The sequence below is a fragment of the Anomalospiza imberbis genome, chromosome 2 (genome assembly GCF_031753505.1).
Source record: "Anomalospiza imberbis isolate Cuckoo-Finch-1a 21T00152 chromosome 2, ASM3175350v1, whole genome shotgun sequence".
Classification (NCBI taxonomy): Eukaryota; Metazoa; Chordata; class Aves; order Passeriformes; family Viduidae; genus Anomalospiza; species Anomalospiza imberbis.
This window is the reverse complement of record NC_089682.1, coordinates 106,018,197-106,038,701: the sequence shown is the minus strand read 5'-3', so window position 1 is coordinate 106,038,701 and position 20,505 is coordinate 106,018,197. Positions and strand designations below refer to the sequence as shown.

The 20,505-nt window shown below is 39.4% G+C and overlaps 1 protein-coding gene and 1 non-coding gene across 3 annotated transcripts; both read left to right on the top strand.

The window, feature by feature from the left end:
• The first annotated feature begins 16 nt into the window (after window positions 1–16).
• On the top strand, window positions 17–14,203 carry TGDS (TDP-glucose 4,6-dehydratase). 2 transcript variants are annotated; one of them, XM_068182451.1, is made up of 13 exons: window positions 2,414–2,480; window positions 2,885–2,953; window positions 3,773–3,978; window positions 4,234–4,337; window positions 4,613–4,703; window positions 5,542–5,684; window positions 7,127–7,225; window positions 8,078–8,137; window positions 9,711–9,754; window positions 10,027–10,192; window positions 10,754–10,812; window positions 12,712–12,809; window positions 13,180–14,203. In XM_068182451.1, coding segments are annotated over exons 3-13 (966 nt in total). In that variant the 5' UTR covers window positions 2,414–2,480; window positions 2,885–2,953; window positions 3,773–3,977; the 3' UTR covers window positions 13,281–14,203. The 2 variants fall into 2 exon arrangements, with proteins under 2 accessions (XP_068038551.1, XP_068038552.1); XM_068182450.1 differs by lacking the exons at window positions 3,773–3,978; window positions 4,234–4,337 and adding an exon at window positions 17–350.
• Window positions 14,204–18,417: 4,214 nt separating this feature from the next.
• Window positions 18,418–18,490, top strand: TRNAF-GAA (transfer RNA phenylalanine (anticodon GAA)). The gene has a single exon. It is a non-coding gene; the product is annotated as a tRNA-Phe (tRNA).
• The last annotated feature ends 2,015 nt before the right edge of the window (window positions 18,491–20,505 follow it).

Genomic DNA, 20,505 nt, shown 5'->3' with positions numbered 1-20,505 from the left:
GACCCGGAGTCGTAAAAGAGACGGACATCAGTCTCCCCTGAGTGCGGAGGCGAAGCATTGGCCCTTCTCACACGCCGCGCCCGCCTCGCTGTCGGTGGCCTCCGAGACGGTGACAACTCCGCCCTTGGGGCCGCGCGGGGAGCAAGGAAGGCGATCTTTTAAAGAGCCTCTTGCAGGCGCTGTGGCTCTGCCCGTGAAACCCACGGGTCCATGCTGCGCACGCGCAGCCGTGGGGCAAAGGGAGTGAGGGGCCGGTGCCGTAAAGCGCGGACGATGTCGGGGCGGGCGGGCCGTGCGGCGCCGCCGCTGTTCGAGAAGCGGGTCCTGGTGACGGGCGGCGCCGGCTTCATGTGAGTGAGCCCCGCGGGGCCGGAGCGGGCCGCCGGCCTCCTGTGCAGGGGCGCGGGTGAGACGTGGCGGGCGGGGGTCCTGCGGTGCCGCCACCCTTGTGCCCGTCCCAGGCCGGTTCCTTCGCGCCGCCGTCTCGGGCAGCGCACGCTCGCGGGCTGCCGGTAACTCGCCCTTGTCGTGGGTTCTGAGGTGGTAAGTGCTGGGGAGCGAGCTGGGAGGCTGCCCCCGCGGCCCTTCGCCTGGCGGGGGGAGTCGGGGCTCGGCCTCAGCCGGGACGGGGCTGCCCAGAGGAAGGCAGCGGAGCTGGTGAAGGGCCTGGAGCACAAACCTTATGAGGAGCGGCTGAGGAGCTGGGCGTGCTTTGCCTGGAGCCTCAGGCAAAACAGCCTCATCTCTCTCCTCAACTCCCTGAGAGTGGGGTGTAGCCATGAGGGGTTCAGCCTCATCTCCCAGGCAGCAAATGAGAGAGGACGCAGTCCAAGCTGCGCCTGCAGAGGTTTAGGGTGGACGATAGAATGCATTTATTCACAGAAAATATGATTGGATTTTGGACCGGGCTGCTCAGGGAGCTCAGGAGTCACTGTCCCTGCAGGGATTCGGGAAACGACTGGACGTGGTGCTTAGTGCCATGGTCTGGTTAACAAGGCTGTGTTTGGTCCTAAGCTGGACTCGATGAGCTCGGGTCTTTTCCAGCCTAATGCATTCTTTGGGTTGAAGGTGGCAGGGCTGGGACCAGCTGCTATTTCCCGTGTCAGCCCCCAGTGCTGGGGCTCAGTTTGAGTCAGAGCAAGGTCTGGCCTGTATTAAGCTGGAGCCCCTCAGTGTGTGCAAGCTGTGAGAGTTAAATTTCTGTGTGTGAATAACCCTGAACTAGCCCAAACTCTTAGGATGAGCTTCATTTACTGTGAAAAATGCATATTATATGGCTCTACGCAGATATTTACTATATGTATTATGCTAGGTTGGAAAGTTATGCTGTAGTAACATTTTAATAATATAGGAAATGTAGTTTTGTAATTGAAATTAAGCTTTAGTAGTTAAAATAGAAAATATGTGTGTGTGGTATTCTTTTTGCTCAAGAGAAGGAGAAGATAATCAAGAAATTCTTCACACAGAGATAACAATTACAAAAACCCCTAAATCTTCCAGAGGAGAGGAATTTATGGCTTTCTTTATCAACAAAAAAACGAACTTCTCCAAACTCGACTTAGACTTCAAGGGCCTGGAATTAACAGGAATTCCTCAACAAGTACCGGACGAATTCTTGTTTTAAATAAAAATATGCATATTCATGAAGTGATTTGTGTATGCAACAGGTTACCCCTCTTAAGGAGGGAATTCTCTTTTATCGGGGTCCTTCTCCTGGCTCACTTTTGTCCAGAGAGGGGTACCCAGCCCGGGCTGTAACTTTTTGCTGTTATTGTCTCTTTAGTTGTCCTAACTCTAATTGTTTAATCTTTATTACTATACTTGTATTAATTTTTTTCATTTTATTTTTATTAAACCTTTATAAATTTTTAAAACAAGTGATTGGCGTTTATTACATTTACGTAAGACCGTGCTAAAGGGACACTGCCACCTGGTTGTCTGATTGTCACTTCTAACACCCAGCAGCAGTGTCAGAGACTTGAGTGATGGCAGTCACTGTCGTGGGTTAGGAGTGTTGACTGTTTGGTTCTCCCTGATTCATAGTATGTAAGCTTTAGAGTACAAAAGTATTTTACAATGGCAATTGAATGTAGCATGTAACAGGTTTTTTTGGTTTTTTTACGTGACTGTGGGCTGTACTGATTTCTTTGGTTATAAGATGAACTTTTATTCTGACTTTTAGTTTCTTAACCATATGCACTTATATATAGAAAATACTAGGATAATGTATAGAATATATATTAGTATAATGTCGATGTGTTACAATATCTTTGAATTTGTCTTTGTCTTGAATATATCCCCTTCTTACCCCAAAGGCTTTAGAAAATGCTGAATTTTTTTGGAATTTGTCATCTCTTTATTACCTTAAAGCCAAGTATATAATTGTAAAATATGTTTTTCTTCTATCCTGCAGTGCTTCACATGTAGTCGTCTCTCTTGTGAAAAACTATCCAAACTATCTGATTATAAATCTGGATAAGGTAATACCTTGTTTTCTTTCTTGATATGGGCAACTGTTTTAAGTGATTTACAACACAATCTATAGTATGTTGAAATTTATATGGCTTATTGTTAGTTTTTGTTTGATTTTCCATTTGTTCCTGTGCAAAAATAAAAAAGTCAACTGTTGCTCAGAAAAAGAGCTAAACTTTTCAAGCTCTAAACATCTGTTGAAGAATTTTTACTTAAACAGATGTTTAGATACAAGTTAGGGTATCTGTCGAAGATTTGTGCTTTTAAAACCTCACATCTGCTTGAAAAGTAGGTTTTTTTTAAATAAGTTTTTACTTTATTCTCAGACTTTCCAGTGGTTAGGTTGGGTTTGAGTTAGCCTTTTTGCATCCATGAAGCCCACTTACTGGTGTTGTGTTACATTTCTCTTTAGCTCGACTACTGTGCAAGCTTGAAGAATCTTGAAACTGTCTCTGGGAAGGAAAACTACAAGTTTATCCAGGTGATAGAACCTTCCTTTCCACAAAACATGACTTTTTACAGATTTTTGGTGTATGCTTCCACAGTTTTGTCTTTGGACAGGAGGTTGGTTTTGATTTATTGTTCAGATCAATATTCAGACTTGCTGGGCTTGTATGCTGAGCTTCCTCCTGTCTACAAGAGGCGGTGCTGATGATCTCTCTGTCTTGGGGTCTGCCCAAGGTTGCAGGACATCTCAGAAATTCATATGGTTCAGTGTGCTGAAACAGCACCTTTCTCAGAGGTAGTAGATGTAAACTTGCCTTTTTTCTTAGATTCAGGCAAGGCTGGAAGCTGAACTTGCCCTGACCTGTTGGTGATCCCCATGGCTATTTATGTTTTTGTGAACCACCTCTTTCTTTCAGTAAGGAAAGGGATATGTGAGGAAAGGGACATGCATGTGAGGAAAGGGACAGTCTGTATGACATGTACGTGTGTGCAGTTTCAGCATGACTGAAATGGCTTTTTGGTTCTTTTCCTAAGGTTTTTGATTGTTTCCAGTGTGCAATATGAAATGTATGAATACAGTATAAAAGCCTTGTTACCTGAGGAGATACTAACATTTAATTGCTGGGGAGAGCTTGGAGTTCTACAAGATATCCTTTAAACAGGCAGGTCCCTATGTGAAGCAGGGGAACAGTAACTGGGAGTGATGTAGCTGTACTGCTTTTGAAAAGGGTAGGAATCTCTTGTCCAAAACTTACATCAGTATAAACAATTACAATTTTTCACTGTGGTTTTTTTTTTTTTTGTGCTATGGGGTTTGTATTTTGAGTTATTTGTTTCTGTTTTTGGTTTTTAGAGGCAGTTGATCACAGCTTAACATCCAGCTGGTATGCAACCAAGCAGTTTACACTGTCAGGAAAAAAATGTGCTGGAAAAGAAAATTTCTAATGTGCATCCCTTACAACTAGAACTGTAACATTGGTACTGACCTTAGGAGACAGCAAGAAGGATGTATTCTCTAGTGCTACTATAGAAAGGAAGTCTGTTTTGGAAAGTAGAACAGTAAGTTTAGAAAATTTGACACAGGGGCTGTATGAAAGATACATTTTAATCACAATTTCTGTTGCTGTTCAACAGAGGTGTACTATGCTTGAATTTCAGTTAAAAAAATCAGTAACTACCCATTTAGTTCAAAATAACATCTCTTTTAAAAAAGTATGTCAGTAAAAATAAATCACCGGAATAAACAGCAAGCAGCAAAGCCTTGCTTGACATAATCCAATCCCCCTTAGTGGGAATCTGCTTCTCCTTTTGTAGTGCCACTAGATGTCCCTGCCAGCTTGCCAGACTGGGAACTCTTACTTGCTCTGGGAACTTGGCATTTCAGCCTCAGTGCTGGAGCTCCATGCTGTACTTTTGTTGTATATATTTTTGGACACATTGCTATTTCTAATGTTAATAGTAATATAAATTCTGAAGTGAGTTTCATTGAGGATTTAAAAAAAAATGGGTGAAATTTTATGTATGGTCTTGTTTTAGATGTGGAATTGATAAGTGGCCCAGAACTCAGCTGATAGTGCTGTTTGTATCCTGTGTTCCCTTTGTAATGGTTTCTTATGTGACACTTGGAATAATGGGAAGCTGACTGTTTTCTATCAAAAACAATTTGCCCTTTCTTTTTTTCTTTCCTGTTTAGGGAGATATTTGTGAACCTGAATTTATAAAGCAGCTCTTTGAAACTGAGAAGATAGATATAGTCCTTCATTTTGCAGCCCAAACACATGTAGGTGAGCATTGCTGCATGTTTTGGTATTGTTTTCCATGGCTATACCTTCTTGAAATATATGCCAGTATGCCTTTTGTCTTTTCCCTTCATATAAAACAAGGATCCAATTTGTCTCTACAAATCACTTGATTGAGCATCTGGTGGCCTTTATTACTCAGAGGGATTCACAGCCTTGATTTGAAAAGTTCTTCATCTAACTGTTGTCTTGTTTTCATTGCACATAAATGGTAATGTACCTCTTTGTCTGCATTACATTTTTAAATTCTATCTAGATTCACATGTAGCTGACAATGTACTGAGGGAGTTGTAAAGACAGTGGAGAGGGGCTTTGTGCATAGTCTGATGTTTTTACTTAATTGGCTCCGGTGTCACATGAAAAAACAGCGTGAAAGCTGAAGGATTAGGCATAAGTCCCACTGAAATCTTGTCTCCGTGCTAAAAAGAGAGAAAATACTTATTGAAATTGTCAGATGTGATAGGCACAAAGTCATTAGGTCAGGGGAACAGTTGTAAGAGTCAAAACAGCTGCTGCTGAGTTATTAGTCATGGGTCCATATGACTGCATCTTGAGTTGTATGGACCCATTCAAAGACAATTGTCTTTGAATGACACTTTTCTTACTGTACTTAGCCAATGCTGTTTTAGATTTAAAAAAATCCATAACCAACAAGCTTTTGCTCATGATTCCAGCCTATTGTTGAGAACAAGGATTTTTGTCTTCAAGTGTAGAAGGTGCCTTCATTTAATACGGACCTTGCTGTCTGACAGGTCTATGTTGCAGCCGTCAGTGCCCTGTCTTGCCTAAATTTAATCAGAAATGTCTGCATTTTTTAATGTAGATCTTTCGTTTTGGCATGCCCTGGAATTCACCTACGTGAATGTTTATGGCACCAATGTGCTGGTTGCTGCTGCACATGAAGCCAATGTGGAGAAGTTTGTCTATGTTAGCACAGATGAAGTATATGGAGGTAGTACTGATGAGGTGAGTTTGAAAATGCATGAGGATTTTTCTGGTTTACCTGCTTTTAATAGTGAAAACAAAGTTGAGTCTAACTTTACTTGGCCTCTCTAAATGTTTGACTTCAAGTACTGGTAGCTTCTAGAAAGCTGACTATCAAAGTTGTCCTGTTTGTTTTTTTTTTTTTTTTTCATAACTTGTTTTATATTGAATGTTTATTGTCTAAAGCAGTGAGATTTGGATCATTAATGGTGTCACTACCAGAGGTAGTATAAAGAAGTGTATTATAAAGGTTTTGTCCTGGAGCATTCATGAGACTTCAGTAATGTGCACAGCTTAACAGGTGGGGACTAGCTAAAATATTAACAGAACTGTAGGTAGTGACAATTCAAATAGAAAACAATTCCTGTATTATTTTCATAAATATTCAGATGTTTCTTGTTGTTATGAGCAGATCTTTGATTTTTTGAGAATTTATACCTGACCTTAATTCAGGAAATGGAATTTAGCTCAGTAGAAAGGCAAATTATGCATGTTCATCTTTTTAAAGGCATAAATACAGTCAAAGGAGCCTTTTGCCATAGTCCCTGGAGTAATGCACTTTCTTAGTATCACAGTGTCTTTATCAGTTCCTTCAACACAACTTCCATCTGTAGGCCTTTAGGATACCCAAGGATGATGTTTTCTCGTGTGTAGACCCATGGCTTGGCTGATACCTTCAAGTGAAATTTTTCTGTCTCTGGGCCTTGAAAAGAGAACTTTAACCTGTTTTTTCTTCTCTTTGTGAATCACACTAGAAGTTCTCATAGAGTTTTTTTTTTTTTTTTGAGGGGAGGAAGGCCATTTAATTTCAGAGGCAAAGGTTGGACAAGAATAGTGAGTGTTTTAATCACATTAAGGTGATAGTTACAAATCGCATGTTGTATAGTATCCCTCCTTCTTTTGGTTTATTTTTTTCTCCTTTCAAGTGAGATGTAGATTAAAGTGTTAGGATAGTCTGGAAGATACCTGTTCTGGAACTGGTCAGAACTGTTGAAGCCTTGCTTTGGGCATTTTTGGGTTGCAATTCTACATTTTTTACAGAAATAAAGTTACACAAAAATTTGAGAAAAAAACCCTTTTGTTTAGGGCTGAATTTGCTAGTGGTGGTCCAGTTTCTCTCTGAGGCAATATGAACCTGAAAAGTATTAAACCTCTCTGTAGCAACAGTGATTATTTAATAAGATAAAGACCTGAGGACCTGCTGCTGTGAGGTAACTCTGTTACAAGTACAAAAATATTACTGCTGGTAATCTATCTGCCTTCTATGTTCAGTAAATAGGTTGTCTTTTGTTATGTCCTTCTGTTGTAAGGAACTTTGTTAGACTGATGTGCTTGGCTATTTAGGGGTTTTTATTTCTTTTGTAACTTTAAGGCTTATCTGGGCAAAAGAAATAGAGCAATGCAAATTTTTATTTTCATTTTAGGAATTTGATGAATCCTCACCAAAACGTCCGACAAATCCCTATGCCTCCTCTAAAGCAGCTGCAGAGTGTTTTGTTCAGTCTTATTGGGAAAGGTACCAAGTAAGTCCATAGAAGCTTCAAAAACTCTGTCTTCTGTAATTAAGTGTCTGTATTATGTACATAAGAGTATAAAAGAAAAATCAGTACTAGTCCACACAGTGCCACCTCTTTCCTTATTGTTGGTCTTGTAGTCTGGATGTGTTAGAGAATCGCCACCAATAACTTAATGAAGACACACTGCAAAACAGTGGGGACAGGTCAGATGTTTTTAAGTTTTGTTTTTGAAATCTGAACTGTAATATCTAAAAATGTGCTTTGATAAAATGGTCAAAGAGAACATTAGGAATTTAAAAACTACTGCTAAGCTTGCAGGAATATAAAAGTATTACACAGAAGTAGAACAAGCATAATTCAAATTGTCCTAAGACTAGGCTTATAGTTAAAGCAGAAAAAAAAAAAAAAAAAGGAAAAGCCCTGCTAGTCAAATTTGTTTAAGCAAACACATTTAATATTTTGGATACTTTAGACTTCTGTTCTTGATATATGATGCTTTTGCTATAAAGTGAACAGGAATAGGATGTTAATGACCTGTGAAACATACTGGAATAAGTAGGAGTAAGCCAGTCTTCAGTCAACCAGATACACGTATGCAATGTCCTGTGGTGGTTCCAGAGTAAGAGAGTTTTCAAACATTTATCACTTGTGGTGCTCCTAACAGGCTGAGAATGCTGGAGGCCCTTGCCTGTTTGACAGAAATACAGAGAGCTAAATTCAATAACATTTGCGAGGGCTTGCGGATTTTTGAGTAATCACTGTGCATGTGTTGGTTTGTTTATTGACCAGCAGGAAGGTACAGACTGTTACTGGTATATGCTTTCTTATGTAATCACATGTATTTTTAATGCTCTTCAGTTCCCAGTTGTCATCACACGGAGCAGTAATGTTTATGGACCACATCAGTATCCAGAAAAAGTAAGTAAAACTGTGCTTTACTCTGAGCTTCAGTGTACCCGAATTCAGGGTTGCAGTGATGTTACTTTTTTCTCATGTGCATGGGATGACTTTTGAAAAAAGCACTCTTGAAATTAACGTGTGATTATATATTTTGAGCTTAACACTAGTGTGTCTTACCCTGAGCACATATTTTCTGATTGTTGATAAAACTTCAATTAAAGACTTGTAGTTGAAAGGAAATTTATAACAGAAACTTTGTTTTGTAATTTTTCTGTTTTTCAAAGGATATTTTGACAGAATTCCCCTACAAATTACATTAACTCACATCATGTTCTGTAATTGTGAGTGTTCAATAACTAAGGGAAACATTTCAAAAAGTAAACTGAGAATACAATGTCTGGTATAGAAAGGGATGTTCCAACCTGCAAAGAAAATAAGTAAGATGGAGCTATAACATTCATATATAGGGTGAGAAGTAGTGTAAAGTGACTTGTGTTCATACAGACCTTGCAGGGTAACAATTTAAAACAGTTATTTGTGAGAAGGCGTTGCCTTTTTAAGTCCATACCTGGATCTGCTTGTTTAGTGAATGGAAATACACTGTTGAAATGAAAGTAAGCACCACATGTACTCTTTGGAGTTTGGAACTGGTGGAAAATATAGCTATATTTTACAGTTCTATGGAGGTGTTTTTTAATTTAAATTGCTTTTTACATTTTGTGGGATTTTTTTCCCCCAAATTTATTTTTACGTGCATTATTGCAGGTGGATAAGCAATGGCTTTTAGAGTACATTTTTCATTGATCTGTGTCTTGCTTCAGGTTGCATGACTGTTAGGAGTGTAGTCAGGGTATGTATTTGCTTGCTTTTGACTTGCTTTTGACTATTCTTCTTCACATACCAAATTCTAGTTACTGCTAAAAACACAGCACAAGGCTACATGAATCTTTAGTTTTATCTAGTATTCTGCTCCTCTGTTTAGAGTAGGGAGTTAAATTTAAGTAATTTGTGTAGTTTTCTAATGGCTTCAGTTTAAGGACTTTAATAGTGGGGGCAACTGTTCTGAAGTGTCTATGGCATTATGAATGGATCTAAGCTTTTAGATGAAGATAATGTAAATCTTTGTGCAGCAAGGATGCTGTGACATGATCTGTGTTTATCCATGTTATCTTAAAATTCTCTTCCAAATTTAACTGTTTTAACAACTCTTTGGTTCTACATTTACTGCAGTATGCTGGATGTTTAAACCTTGTTCTGAACAGTTGGTAATAATTATTTCTAGTTAGACTCTAATGCACTACCGTGTGCAAAAGTAATGGAAACTTCTTTTATTTTTGAAAAACTGTTACATTTGTAACAGCCAGAAAGATAAGGTTTACAATACAATAGAGGCACCTGCTCTTACAAACCAAAATCCCTGCAGTTTCTAGGCTTGATACATTCTTTCATTATATTTAATAAAACTTAGAAATATTTAAAGGATCTTATTAAAATACTTAATGCTACATAACTGTTGGAAGTTTCTCGTTCTTTGTAGAATAACAGCTTCTAAAATAGTGGAGTAATTTTTTTGTTTTGTTCAATTCCTTAGGTTATTCCAAAATTTATATCTTTGTTGCAACAGAACAGAAAATGGTAGGTAACTCACATTTTTTAGTAGTATTTGTGCTATAAAACTGTAATTGTAGTTATAAATATGTGCTAGTTTGTAAAATGATAATTATATAACGAAGTTCTGAATCACTTATTTTAATAGCAGGATTTCCTTAAAGTAAAGGATTGTTTGCATGTCAGGTACTTAAGGTACCTTCAGGTGCCCATGTAACAGCAAAACTGCTTAAAACACAGTCCAGTAAATTGAATGTAACTATTTGAGGACTAAAAATACTTTTTTGTCTTGTCTTAAGCTGTATTCATGGTTCTGGACTTCAGAGAAGGAATTTCCTTTATGCAACTGATGTGGTAGAAGCATTCCTTACTGTCCTGAAGGAGGGGAAACCAGGTGAAATTTATAACATTGGAACTAACTTTGAGATGTCCATTGCCCAGCTTGCTAAGGAGCTAATCCATTTAGTGAGTAAAGTGTTCTGATGCTTTTCTGTACTGGTTTTCATTGCACATGTGAATAATTACACAGACCTTCTGTAGCTCTGAAAGAGCTTAGACTTGTGGTGGGTGTTGGAAGATCCTTGCAGCAGAATGATGTGCTACCCTTTCTGTGGCAGCTGGACTGTGTAAGTTTGCAGTGTGGGCTATCCTGTGCTGGGCTGCTGTGTCAGTTACCCTGACTGCGTTATATCCTGACTGGCATCATGCTTAATTACCCTTTTTTTTCCATGCTGACTGCTTTAGTTTTTGGTCTGAGAATGTGACAGTATTAAAATCTAACAGTTGGATTATGGATGTTCTGGCATTGCTCTGGATGAAGGAGATAGGTTGGAGATGTTCTAGATAATTTTGGTGGTTTGAAGACTCAGTATACAAAAGACCATTTCTGTTTGTGGTTTATATTTTTTTATTTGGTAGGGTTTTTAAACAAGATTTAAGTTTGTTAAGGAAAAAAAAAACGTTTTTAAATACATGTTTAGATAGCCTAAGATGTATGGGAGTGATACTTGTTTTTTTTCTTGACAGATAAAGAAGACCAGTTCAGAGTCTGAAATGGAGCACTGGATGGATTATGTCAAAGACAGGTGAGGAATGTGGTGGACATGCAGGATGTGCTGCACATGCAGGATAGTTTTGTCTGGCAGGTTTTCTGAGACTCCTAACCAATTAGTTTTTTGTGGAAGTGTTTCTGCTCTAAAGGAGGGAACACTTTTGAGGGACTAAGAGCTGTTTTGCTTCCTTAATTTTTTTTTTTTTTTTTTTTTGCTAATGGATTTGACATCTATGATCAGGGTTCAGTATAGAAAACAGGTTTTTCATTTATTTGGATCTGTAGGTCAGAATGAATGTCTTGAAGGCAAACATGTAGTGCTAATTTCTGTCTTCAGACATTCTTCATAGTTGTCATTACTGATGTGTGCTCTGGGAAGAGGAAAAGTTTTACTGAGCAACTAAATCTTTCCTTCTTGGTAGTTCCAACAGTTTATTCAGTGTACTTTTTATTCAGCATCACTGAGTGAGATGAATCCCATCATCTCTCACTTAACTTTAGTATTTTGGCATTAATGTGACTAATTCAGACTTAGATATACTTTGTCGTAAGACCCAGTCTCCACAGGCAGAAATATGTGCCTGTGGAGTGTAGTTAGCTTTAGATTTCTATCTTAAGCTGAAGCTGCTATCTCAAAAGTAGTTGTAAAGCTCTAAGGTACCAGAGTTAGGGCAGTGGAAAAATGGGTAGCTTTTATAGATATGCTTTTGCTGTGTGTTTCCGTCCTTAATTTCAGGCTTGGTTTGGCTCTGCTCTTTTATATCCATTTCTTTTCTGCAGCAACAATGAATCTCTGCTTACTTTAGATATCACTCTCTCCAGAGTGATTAAGAATGATGTGTCTACTGATAGCAGTTAAGAATTATGGCCTTTAAAATTTTCACTTTCTGTTCACATTTAGATTGTTATCATGGCAACTGAAGTGTCTTTAAAAATGTGCTAACTTTTGTTTTTAGGAGATGTTCTTCAAAATCCTATCTGAATGTATTACAGGACTTTGAACAAATTGCCTTTGGCTCACATGATGTGAGTGTTTAGGAGTTCCAGTGTAATTCACTTTGATATGTTTCTTTGTGTGTATTGGGCCCTGTCTGCTAATGTTTAAACATAAATGGGCTTGGGAAAACTAACCACATAGGAATTGGTGTTTCAGGAGTGTTGAGGTGTCATCAGAAGTTGATAATATACCCAATTTATGACTATATAATTCTATAATGAGTGACTTAAAGGTCATGGGGGTTACTTGCTATGGAAAAATTAGTTCTGCTTCTGCTTGAGATTATTAGCACGTTACAGTAACAATGATAAAGTGCTTTGTTTGTGCCTGCACATGTACCTTGACTGTTCAATATGCCAGTGCCAGTAGTGCAGGATGCTAGACTAGGCTACCAGACTGTGTAAGTGAAAATTTCTGCCATGCTTAAATATCAGATGTATCTTTCTGTGTTGAATCTTGCAGCTTGGGATTCTGCATATTCAGTATTACAAAGTTCATGTAGCTAATGAGCCACTGTAATGATGTCCCTTTGGAAGCCTGTGCATTTTAAATCTGAAATATGTGTAAGTTTCTGGGTTTTCAGGATAAAAACCATAAATGCTAATATTAGAAAACGCTGGCTCTGTGTTGCAAATGCACTGATTTGCACAAATGCGTTGGCAGTGATTTTTGTGTTCATTTTTGTGCCAGTAAAATACTAATTAATATTTATTCTAGTCAATTTCAAGTAGTTGACTGTACAAACTGAATTGCATTGTTGTAGCTGCACTCAGATGCCACATATTTTTTGAAGGCAATGCAACCTGTTTATGTTGATGGGAATTTTCAAAATTGAAGCATACCTAATGTTCCTTGGAAGACAGTGTGAGGTACTTCATCTCTTATTAAGGAAGTAGTATAATCAGATTGTTTTCTGTGTGCATTTTACTTCATCAGGCCTACAAATGACCTCAGATATCCAATGAGTTCAGAAAAAATGCACAACTTAGGATGGAGACCCAAAGTGCCTTGGAAAGAAGGAATAACAAAAACAAGTAAGACTGATGACTTTTACACTGAATTAGGAGTGATGGGAGGAGGGAGAGGGAAAAGGGGGAAATGGATATATAGATTAGTTAATGAGAAGCTGAAGAGGTTGAATGTAACACTTGAATTTTACATAAATTGGCTGCTTTCTAAATAGTGAACTTACATGACATAAAAGAAAGAAGATAATAGCTTTTTAGTGCTAGAATAAGTCTTGCGTAAAGAACTTACAAAGTTTAAACTAGATTTTTGTAATATTATGGCTTAAAAACTTCCATAAAGAACAATTAGTATGTTGCTAGTCTTATATCTGTGGAATATTTGGATTTCCCTGTTATCTCTGGTCAGCTTAACTCATCGACATTCTTTCCATATTAGTTGAATGGTACAGAGAAAATTTCCACAACTGGAAAAACTCGGAGAAAGCTTTGGAGCCTTTTCCTGTGACGGACCCATTTGCCCAGCTCAGTGGTCCATAGTGTGGCACAGAACCTGAAGGAGTTTTTTCTACCTCATATGGTCTTCTCTTCAAAGCCTGCAATCAAATGGCCACACTGGACTCTTGATGCATTCAAGATACACGAACCATGACAAGTAAAGAACCACAGTATGGCACAACTTTGGAATGGTTTCAGCACTTTATAAGTTGAACCTCTTAGTTTCAGCTTTTGGTGCAATACTCTATTCTCACTAGGTATTGATTTTAAAAAACTGTATGGAGTGAAGAATATTTATAATGTTATAAATTAGTGTACTGAAGTAAAATCTGCCTTATTAAGAATAATTAACTGTGATTGCAGCTTTTGGGACTTGGAGTTAAATTTGTTTTAGTTCTGGAATTATTCATCTGTATTAGTTTGTTTTTACATTGTAATATATATAATTTTTTGTCACTTCAAATAATTGGGTTTTATTTTTAATCAAGGGGAGAAATGATATATTTTTTGGAGACTGTAAATTGATTGACAAAAGCTGGACACAGCGCCTGTATGGTTCCGTCCTTTTCTCTGCTGGTGCTCTTCTAACTTTTGTAGTTGACTGATTAAACTTACCTGCTCTATAACTTTAAATGCCCCTTTTTAAAGGGAACAAGGGATGATGTCAAGAAGTAGCAGGTGTTCTCGCTGAGGTTTCCAGAAGTATTTCCTTAAACTTTGTACTCATTTTACAGTATTACTGTCTATTACATGTTAACTCCTTTTTCTTCACTATAATTGTAGCAAACTTGAAATACTGGAACACAGTTAACATTCCAATGATCTTATTTCCTGTGATATGAAGGCTACTTATGGAGAAAATTTCTTAAAACTCTTCTTTATCTGTGAATTGTGGGTTGGCAGACCTTAATCAATGAAGTGTATCAACATTTTTTCTGTAAAAAAACATTTTAAAGATAAAACAATATTGAGTTTTAATATAAAATTTGGAAAAAACACTGTAATTCTAGAAATATGTCAATGAATCCTGTTCCAAGTTGATTTAGTAATAAATATTATGGTGTAATTGGTTTCTCTTCATTAAGAAGAACATGCTGAAAAAGTAGATGGTGGGGGTTTTTTTAAAATATGTCTTAGCTCTTCCTCTATCCTGAAAGAATTACCTTCACTTTTTTGTCTTTGAGGTGGTCTGGCAAACATAAAAAGGACCACTGTTCTTGGTTTTATCACTTCAGCTTCTGTAGTTGACCCAGTCCCTGATCTCTGTGGCCCCTGGGCAGAGCTGCAAGTGGCACGGGACTGGGATGCTGTGGTGTACTCAGAAAAAGCTGTGACTTCTAAAGAGTCTCAGAAACTGGGACTCAGAAACTTGTGCTCTTGAAGCACAAGTGTTTCCAACTTCATCACACCTCTTGTGGTGCATGGTGCTGTTGATAAAGTGCCACTTGTGGTTGGCAAGAGTCACTCTAAAAGAAGGCTAACCAGGAAATTTCTAGGCTCACTGCAATGCCAAGTGTTTTAAAGTCTAGGAGCCTGTTATTGAAGGTGAGTTTTCTTTGACACAGTGGGATAATAATACTAGAATTGCGTAGCAGTTGCTGATGTGTGATTTGGAAGTAAAAGCTTCCATTTGGGACAGATAGAAGTTACAGGATTTCGTATGTAATGATCTGTCGCATTCTTGGCTTACCAGATGTGCTTCTATGGATGAATCACTGAAATGTCATTGTCAAAACACACATTGCTGACTATATTCAAAGATTTCCTTAATTTTCGTACTTTTCTTGATATATGGCTTCCTTACAATGTGCATCCTTCCTTACGATATCCATCTTACTGTTCTGTATTTTGCAAAAGTCAGTACCAGAAATAGCTAAAGTGCTGGAAAGATCTGTCTTAGCTGTATTTGTGATTGCTGTGACAGCTGCTTTGAGTGGGTTGCATGAAGATGTGTCTTTCACATTCCTTATACTGGAAAACTGGCAGTGTTGTGTTTTTAAGAGTAGAGATTACAGATAACTAAAATCTTACTATTTTAAACATGCATAAACCTTAATTTAAATCTATTTTAAACCTTTGAAAATAGGTACAGTGTCTTTGGAACACTAAAAACAGTGTTATCAGAAATACACAGAAGAAAGCAGCATGGGGTGATTGGTTTATTGAACAGAACTTTTGAAAGTTGTTCTTAATGTATGGATGCTGAAGATGCAGGCATTGATATTTAAATGACTATCCAGAGAAGTGATAATACCTGGAGAGGATTTTCAATAGGATCTATTAATTTTTTAGTGAAAGCTTTTCTAGCCTATTTAAATATTTTTGAAGATTTAATTCATCCAAGTGTTTGAGATTTGTTTTTGTGTTACTACTTGTAAATATATAAATAAATGCACATTTTAAAATATTGAATTATATATATTCTAGAAATGTAGGAGGCTTTTGCTTTGAGATACTTTGCTGAAGATCAGATTTTCTTACCAGGTGAGTGATCTGGTAGGAGCATTTCTTTCACAGGGAAAAGTATTTTCTGTTATAGAAAACAGCTTATTTTCCCATTGGCCTTCGGGCTTCTGTAGGAAGAAAAGGACAAAGGATCAACTAGTGAACTGTCAGTGTGGAGAAGTGTGATGCTTTCAGGTTTTGTTTCTCACTGATTTTACTGGGAAGCATTTCTGGAGAAGGCAGAGGTAGTGATGTAAAATACTGTGAACACTGTAACCTTTGTCTGTTCTTTCAAGGTCTGTGTCACAGAGCCAAGTGAGGCCACACCAGTATGAAAATAAATGGAATAAACGTGTATTTCACTTATCTGCTAAAACATTCTAAGGAAAAAGGGCTGGACTTTGGCAAAGGTTTTGATTCAGGTTCTGTCAGGAACTTGGGAAGTTAACTGGGGCTTGCTGTTAGTTTGCATCTCTTTTTGGGATTACTGTTCTGAATTGGATCAGATCTTCGGGAAGCAGCTCCTGAAATCCCTTGTGCACTGGGGAAGAGCAACATTGCGACCTCACTGTCTTGGTGTACCACAGCTGCTATTCAGTGCATCCCTTGCCAGCAGCAAATGCAAGGATTTGGAAGACATTGCAGTGGGCAGCTGAGGCAGGGCTGTGTGCACTCACAGAATCAGAGTGGTTCAGCTGAGAAAGTACCTTAAAGATCACCTAGTTCAAGCCCCCTGCCATGGGCAGGGACACAGAGCCTCATCCAACCTGGCCTTGAGCACTGCCAGGGGTGGGGCAGCCACAGCTTACCCTGCCAGCAGTGGGGTGTTTGTGGTGTGTGTGTATCAGCTCCACTTTGTGCAACAAAAAGAACCCTTACTTTCTCCAAGGCTTTCTCTGGTCTGACCTCAGCACTTGGATAAAGCTGTGTGCTGCTTGCAGTAAGGGGTGTCAGCTGTGGTTTAAGCTGGTTTACACTGTCATAAGATGATGGACTAGAAAATACCTTTTTTTGTCCACCCTGTACTTGCTCCGATGTAGGAGAAAGACTGTGGGTGAAAAATGTGGGGTTTTTTTGTTGGTTTGTGGGGTTTTTTTTGACTAATAATGCTCCATTTTGCTGAAACTGAGTTCTTACTCTCATTAGGCACAAAATGCAAATATCTTTCTACAGAAGGAGGAACTTTTAACACAAACCCCCTTGCCAAATTCTGTTAGGGGAAAAGCTGACTCTTTTATTAAATATGCTATGTCTGAGACTGAATTGTCCTTCTCTTCTATTTAATTTTGTTTTGCATTACCTTTAGTTTTTGTTTTTATTCCCGTTGTCATTTCCATTTCACCTGGCAAAACAGAGATTTCTAAAAATAAGAATTGGAATAACCCATTGCTCCATAGTACCTCTGATTGTTGTGGTAATGTATTAAAACTGCTCAGTCAATAGTGTTTTGACTTCTGTGCATGCTGTGACACATTTGGAGTTTATCTGCACCAAAGATCACAGACTGTGTTAGCTGCATCAGTAGGAGACATTCTTGTTAAGGGATTACATTCATCATTTCTCAGCAAAACAATCATTGCCAGTGGCAATGGAAAATCATGAGAAGATGAGATTTTCTATCAGTATGTCGTTCACACACCTCTTAAGCATAAGTGTGGGTGGATTTTTTTAACCTCTCCCTAATGGAATTTGTTTGGTGAAGAGTTTTTGGTTGCAGTCACTAAACTGCTGGCTCAGTCCTCAGCCTTTGTACTTCTGAAAACAGGTATTTGATTCCTGAAAACTTATCAACTCCTGAAGAACTCACAAATGTGGGACAACGTGAGGAAAAATACACTCTGAAAATAAAAGGAAACAGGGTGATTTATGTTACCAAATATTCACATGGCTGGCTTGGGCTGAGGCTGCTTCTTCCCCACTTGAAAAAGGAGGGGTTTGTTAAATTCCTCTAGTACCATGGAAGAGAGTCTTGGTGTTTTTACTAACAGGAGGGAGCAGCAGGGGACAATTTTGCAAAGCAGCCTCTCTCCCCTCACAGTGTGCAGAAAGTGTGAGTAGGAGATGCCCTCACAGGTGGCTTTTCCTAGACCATGGGCTGTGCAAATGGGCACCAACTTGAGATGTCGGTGCCCATCACAGGCACTAACGTGGGCACTCTGGTGCATCCTCTACCTTTTCCCTGCAGCCACAGGCATGTGCTACCGGTTGCCTGTTGAAATTAATGCCTAATCAACAACGTGAATGTAAACTATTCTTAGGATAGTGATTTGTGTGGACACAGGGAGCTTCTCCAGTGGAAGAACATGGACACAAGAAGGTGCAGGTGCCTTATGTTCATGTATTTTTATGACAGCATCATCTCTGCACACATTTTGTCAGGCTTTAAAATAAAATCCGTGAAAACTGAAGGTAAAATGTTGCCAATTTAATGCTTCTGAGTCTCACATAATGTTCTAGTTCCCGTCAACCTCCCCCAATAATCCAGGGAGCCACTGCCAAAACATCTTCATTCTGACGTGTGTGTTGTGCATAGAAGTTTGTATATGCATAGTTTTGTGTTACTACTGATTTGTCTTTGGCTTACGGCATAATTTTGTTTGCGGGACCCGTCATTGGCTCGTTTGTGGCATCCAGCGCCGCAGGGCTAATAGCATCTATTCCAGAGCATCGGCTACGAGCGACGGGTGTGAAGAACGGATTAGTGCTATTTCACCGCAAGTCGTGCAGCACGGCGGCCGAAATAGCTCAGTTGGGAGAGCGTTAGACTGAAGATCTAAAGGTCCCTGGTTCGATCCCGGGTTTCGGCAGAAGCCTTTTCCTCCTTTTCCTCGCCCTGCCCGGGGGGTGGCGGGCGGCGGCTGCTGCGGGGCGGGCCCGCGGGCTCGGAGTGCCCCGGGGCTGGGGCAGCACCGGGGAATTGCCTTGCCGGGCTCCTACCGACTGCGTCGCTCCTGCGCAGCGTGCCCTGCCTTTCCGGTTCCCTTTTCAGCTCCTCTCAGTTTAGGCTTTTTATTTAGGGTGGAAGGAACGAAAGCAGCGAGCTTCATTCCCGGTCCCTCCTCTCCCCTTCGCTGTCTCACGGTGGCAGGGACGAGAGGAGAGGAAGTGAAGCTGCGTGAGGAGCGGGCGACCGGGAGGGAAGGGACAGAGCGGGAAGCAATGGCTCCAGGGAACTGGGACGGGGACAGGGACGATTAGAGGTTCCTTCTTCAAAATCTGAAACGCGCTTCAAAATTTCCCGGACCTCACCTCCGCCGTGAATAGATGGCTGAAACTATTTTACTTCACGAAATGCCAAAGGAGTAGCTTCGAGGCCAGGAAAGCTGGCAGTTAATGTCACCTAGTCTTTACCGCTCATCTGTTTCTTCCTATTCCTTTCTTTACTCGTAAGTTGAGAAAAATAATTCGGATTTTCTGAAGCATATTTTTAAGGAGAGTGTCTGGTTTTGATTTGAAGACATGAAGAGGCGGACAGTTCGTTGGTTGTCTTTGGTAATTGGTTGCAATTTTTTCAAACGTGTACCTTTAATCTGAACCTTTTCTCTGCTAGATCAGAGATCTTTCTTGGTACCTGGCATTTTGGTCATCACAAAACTTGTCACATCAGCACCCACCTTTGTTTTGGTAAGCTAAATACATTAAATTCTTTGTGTCTTTAAGACATTTTCTCCTGCTTTCGGGTAATTTTTTTGTGACCTTTTTAATACACTGACACCAGAACAATACACAGAAAAAGGCCTTTCAGTATTGATGTCACCAGTGCAAAACACAGCAGTAAATCATCTCCCTTACTTCTCTGTTCAGCATCTTCTCTTCATGAGAAGGTGTCACTGGTCCTTTTCTAATCACAGCATCACAACAAACATTGATATTGAACTACTTGTCCAATACAGGGAACACTCACTACAGATGAATATCTAATTAGCACAAAGCAAGGGTAGCGTTTCTTAGATCCTTAACAGGTAAGACGTATAAGGGGTAGTATAACTGCTTGTATTACTATTTCCCCAAAACTTTTTTAAGGTTTTAAAATAACATTAAGACTGCACACTTGCGTACTCAGGGATGGAAGGAAATGTTAAGTAGCTTTTTTTTTTTGTTTGTTTTTGCCAAAAGTGTTCAATTATTCATCAAAGACTTTTATAGTGCTTTGGGGAAGAGTTAGGGAGGTATTAATTTCCTGCAGATATGTGATCAAAGAAACAAAACCAGAGAAGGGCTGTTTACTGTTTGGCCTTTTCCACACTGCTGAATAAAAGAGAGTCATGGTGCAAGCTTGGGTGTCAGACCTCTGAATCTCTGCTTGGCTTGGGCACTGGCACCCTGAGAGACGGCACAAGGTCATTTGCTGTGAAGGGACTGCTTTTGTGCTGTGGTCTGGCTATAACCTCCCAATGCTGCTCTGGAGGTTTGGTCCCCTCTGCTTCTGAGCTCCTCGAGGGCCAGGAAGTGTGTGGGTCACCCTCACCCCTCAAAGGGTCTGATTTTCAGCAGGAGTACCCAGGCACATGGATCTATGACAAATATGTGCTGCATTAGTGTCTGAAATTTCTATTTTATCGATAAAGATAATATTACCTGTAATGGCAATTCCAATCTCGGAGCTTTTGTGACGTTAAACAGAAATTTTGTGGAGCACTGAAGTACTAATGGTGGTAGTAATGGGGAGAGTGAGAAGAAAATCTTGTTTTTTGTGTGGTGTGGGATTTAGGTTGCACACACTGAGAAAGGCCTGAAGTCTTATGTGGAAGAAGAGGATAAAATTAAGAGATAACCTCAATTCTGGAATGTTTTAACTCCTGTCTGTTTGATTTTCCAGGTT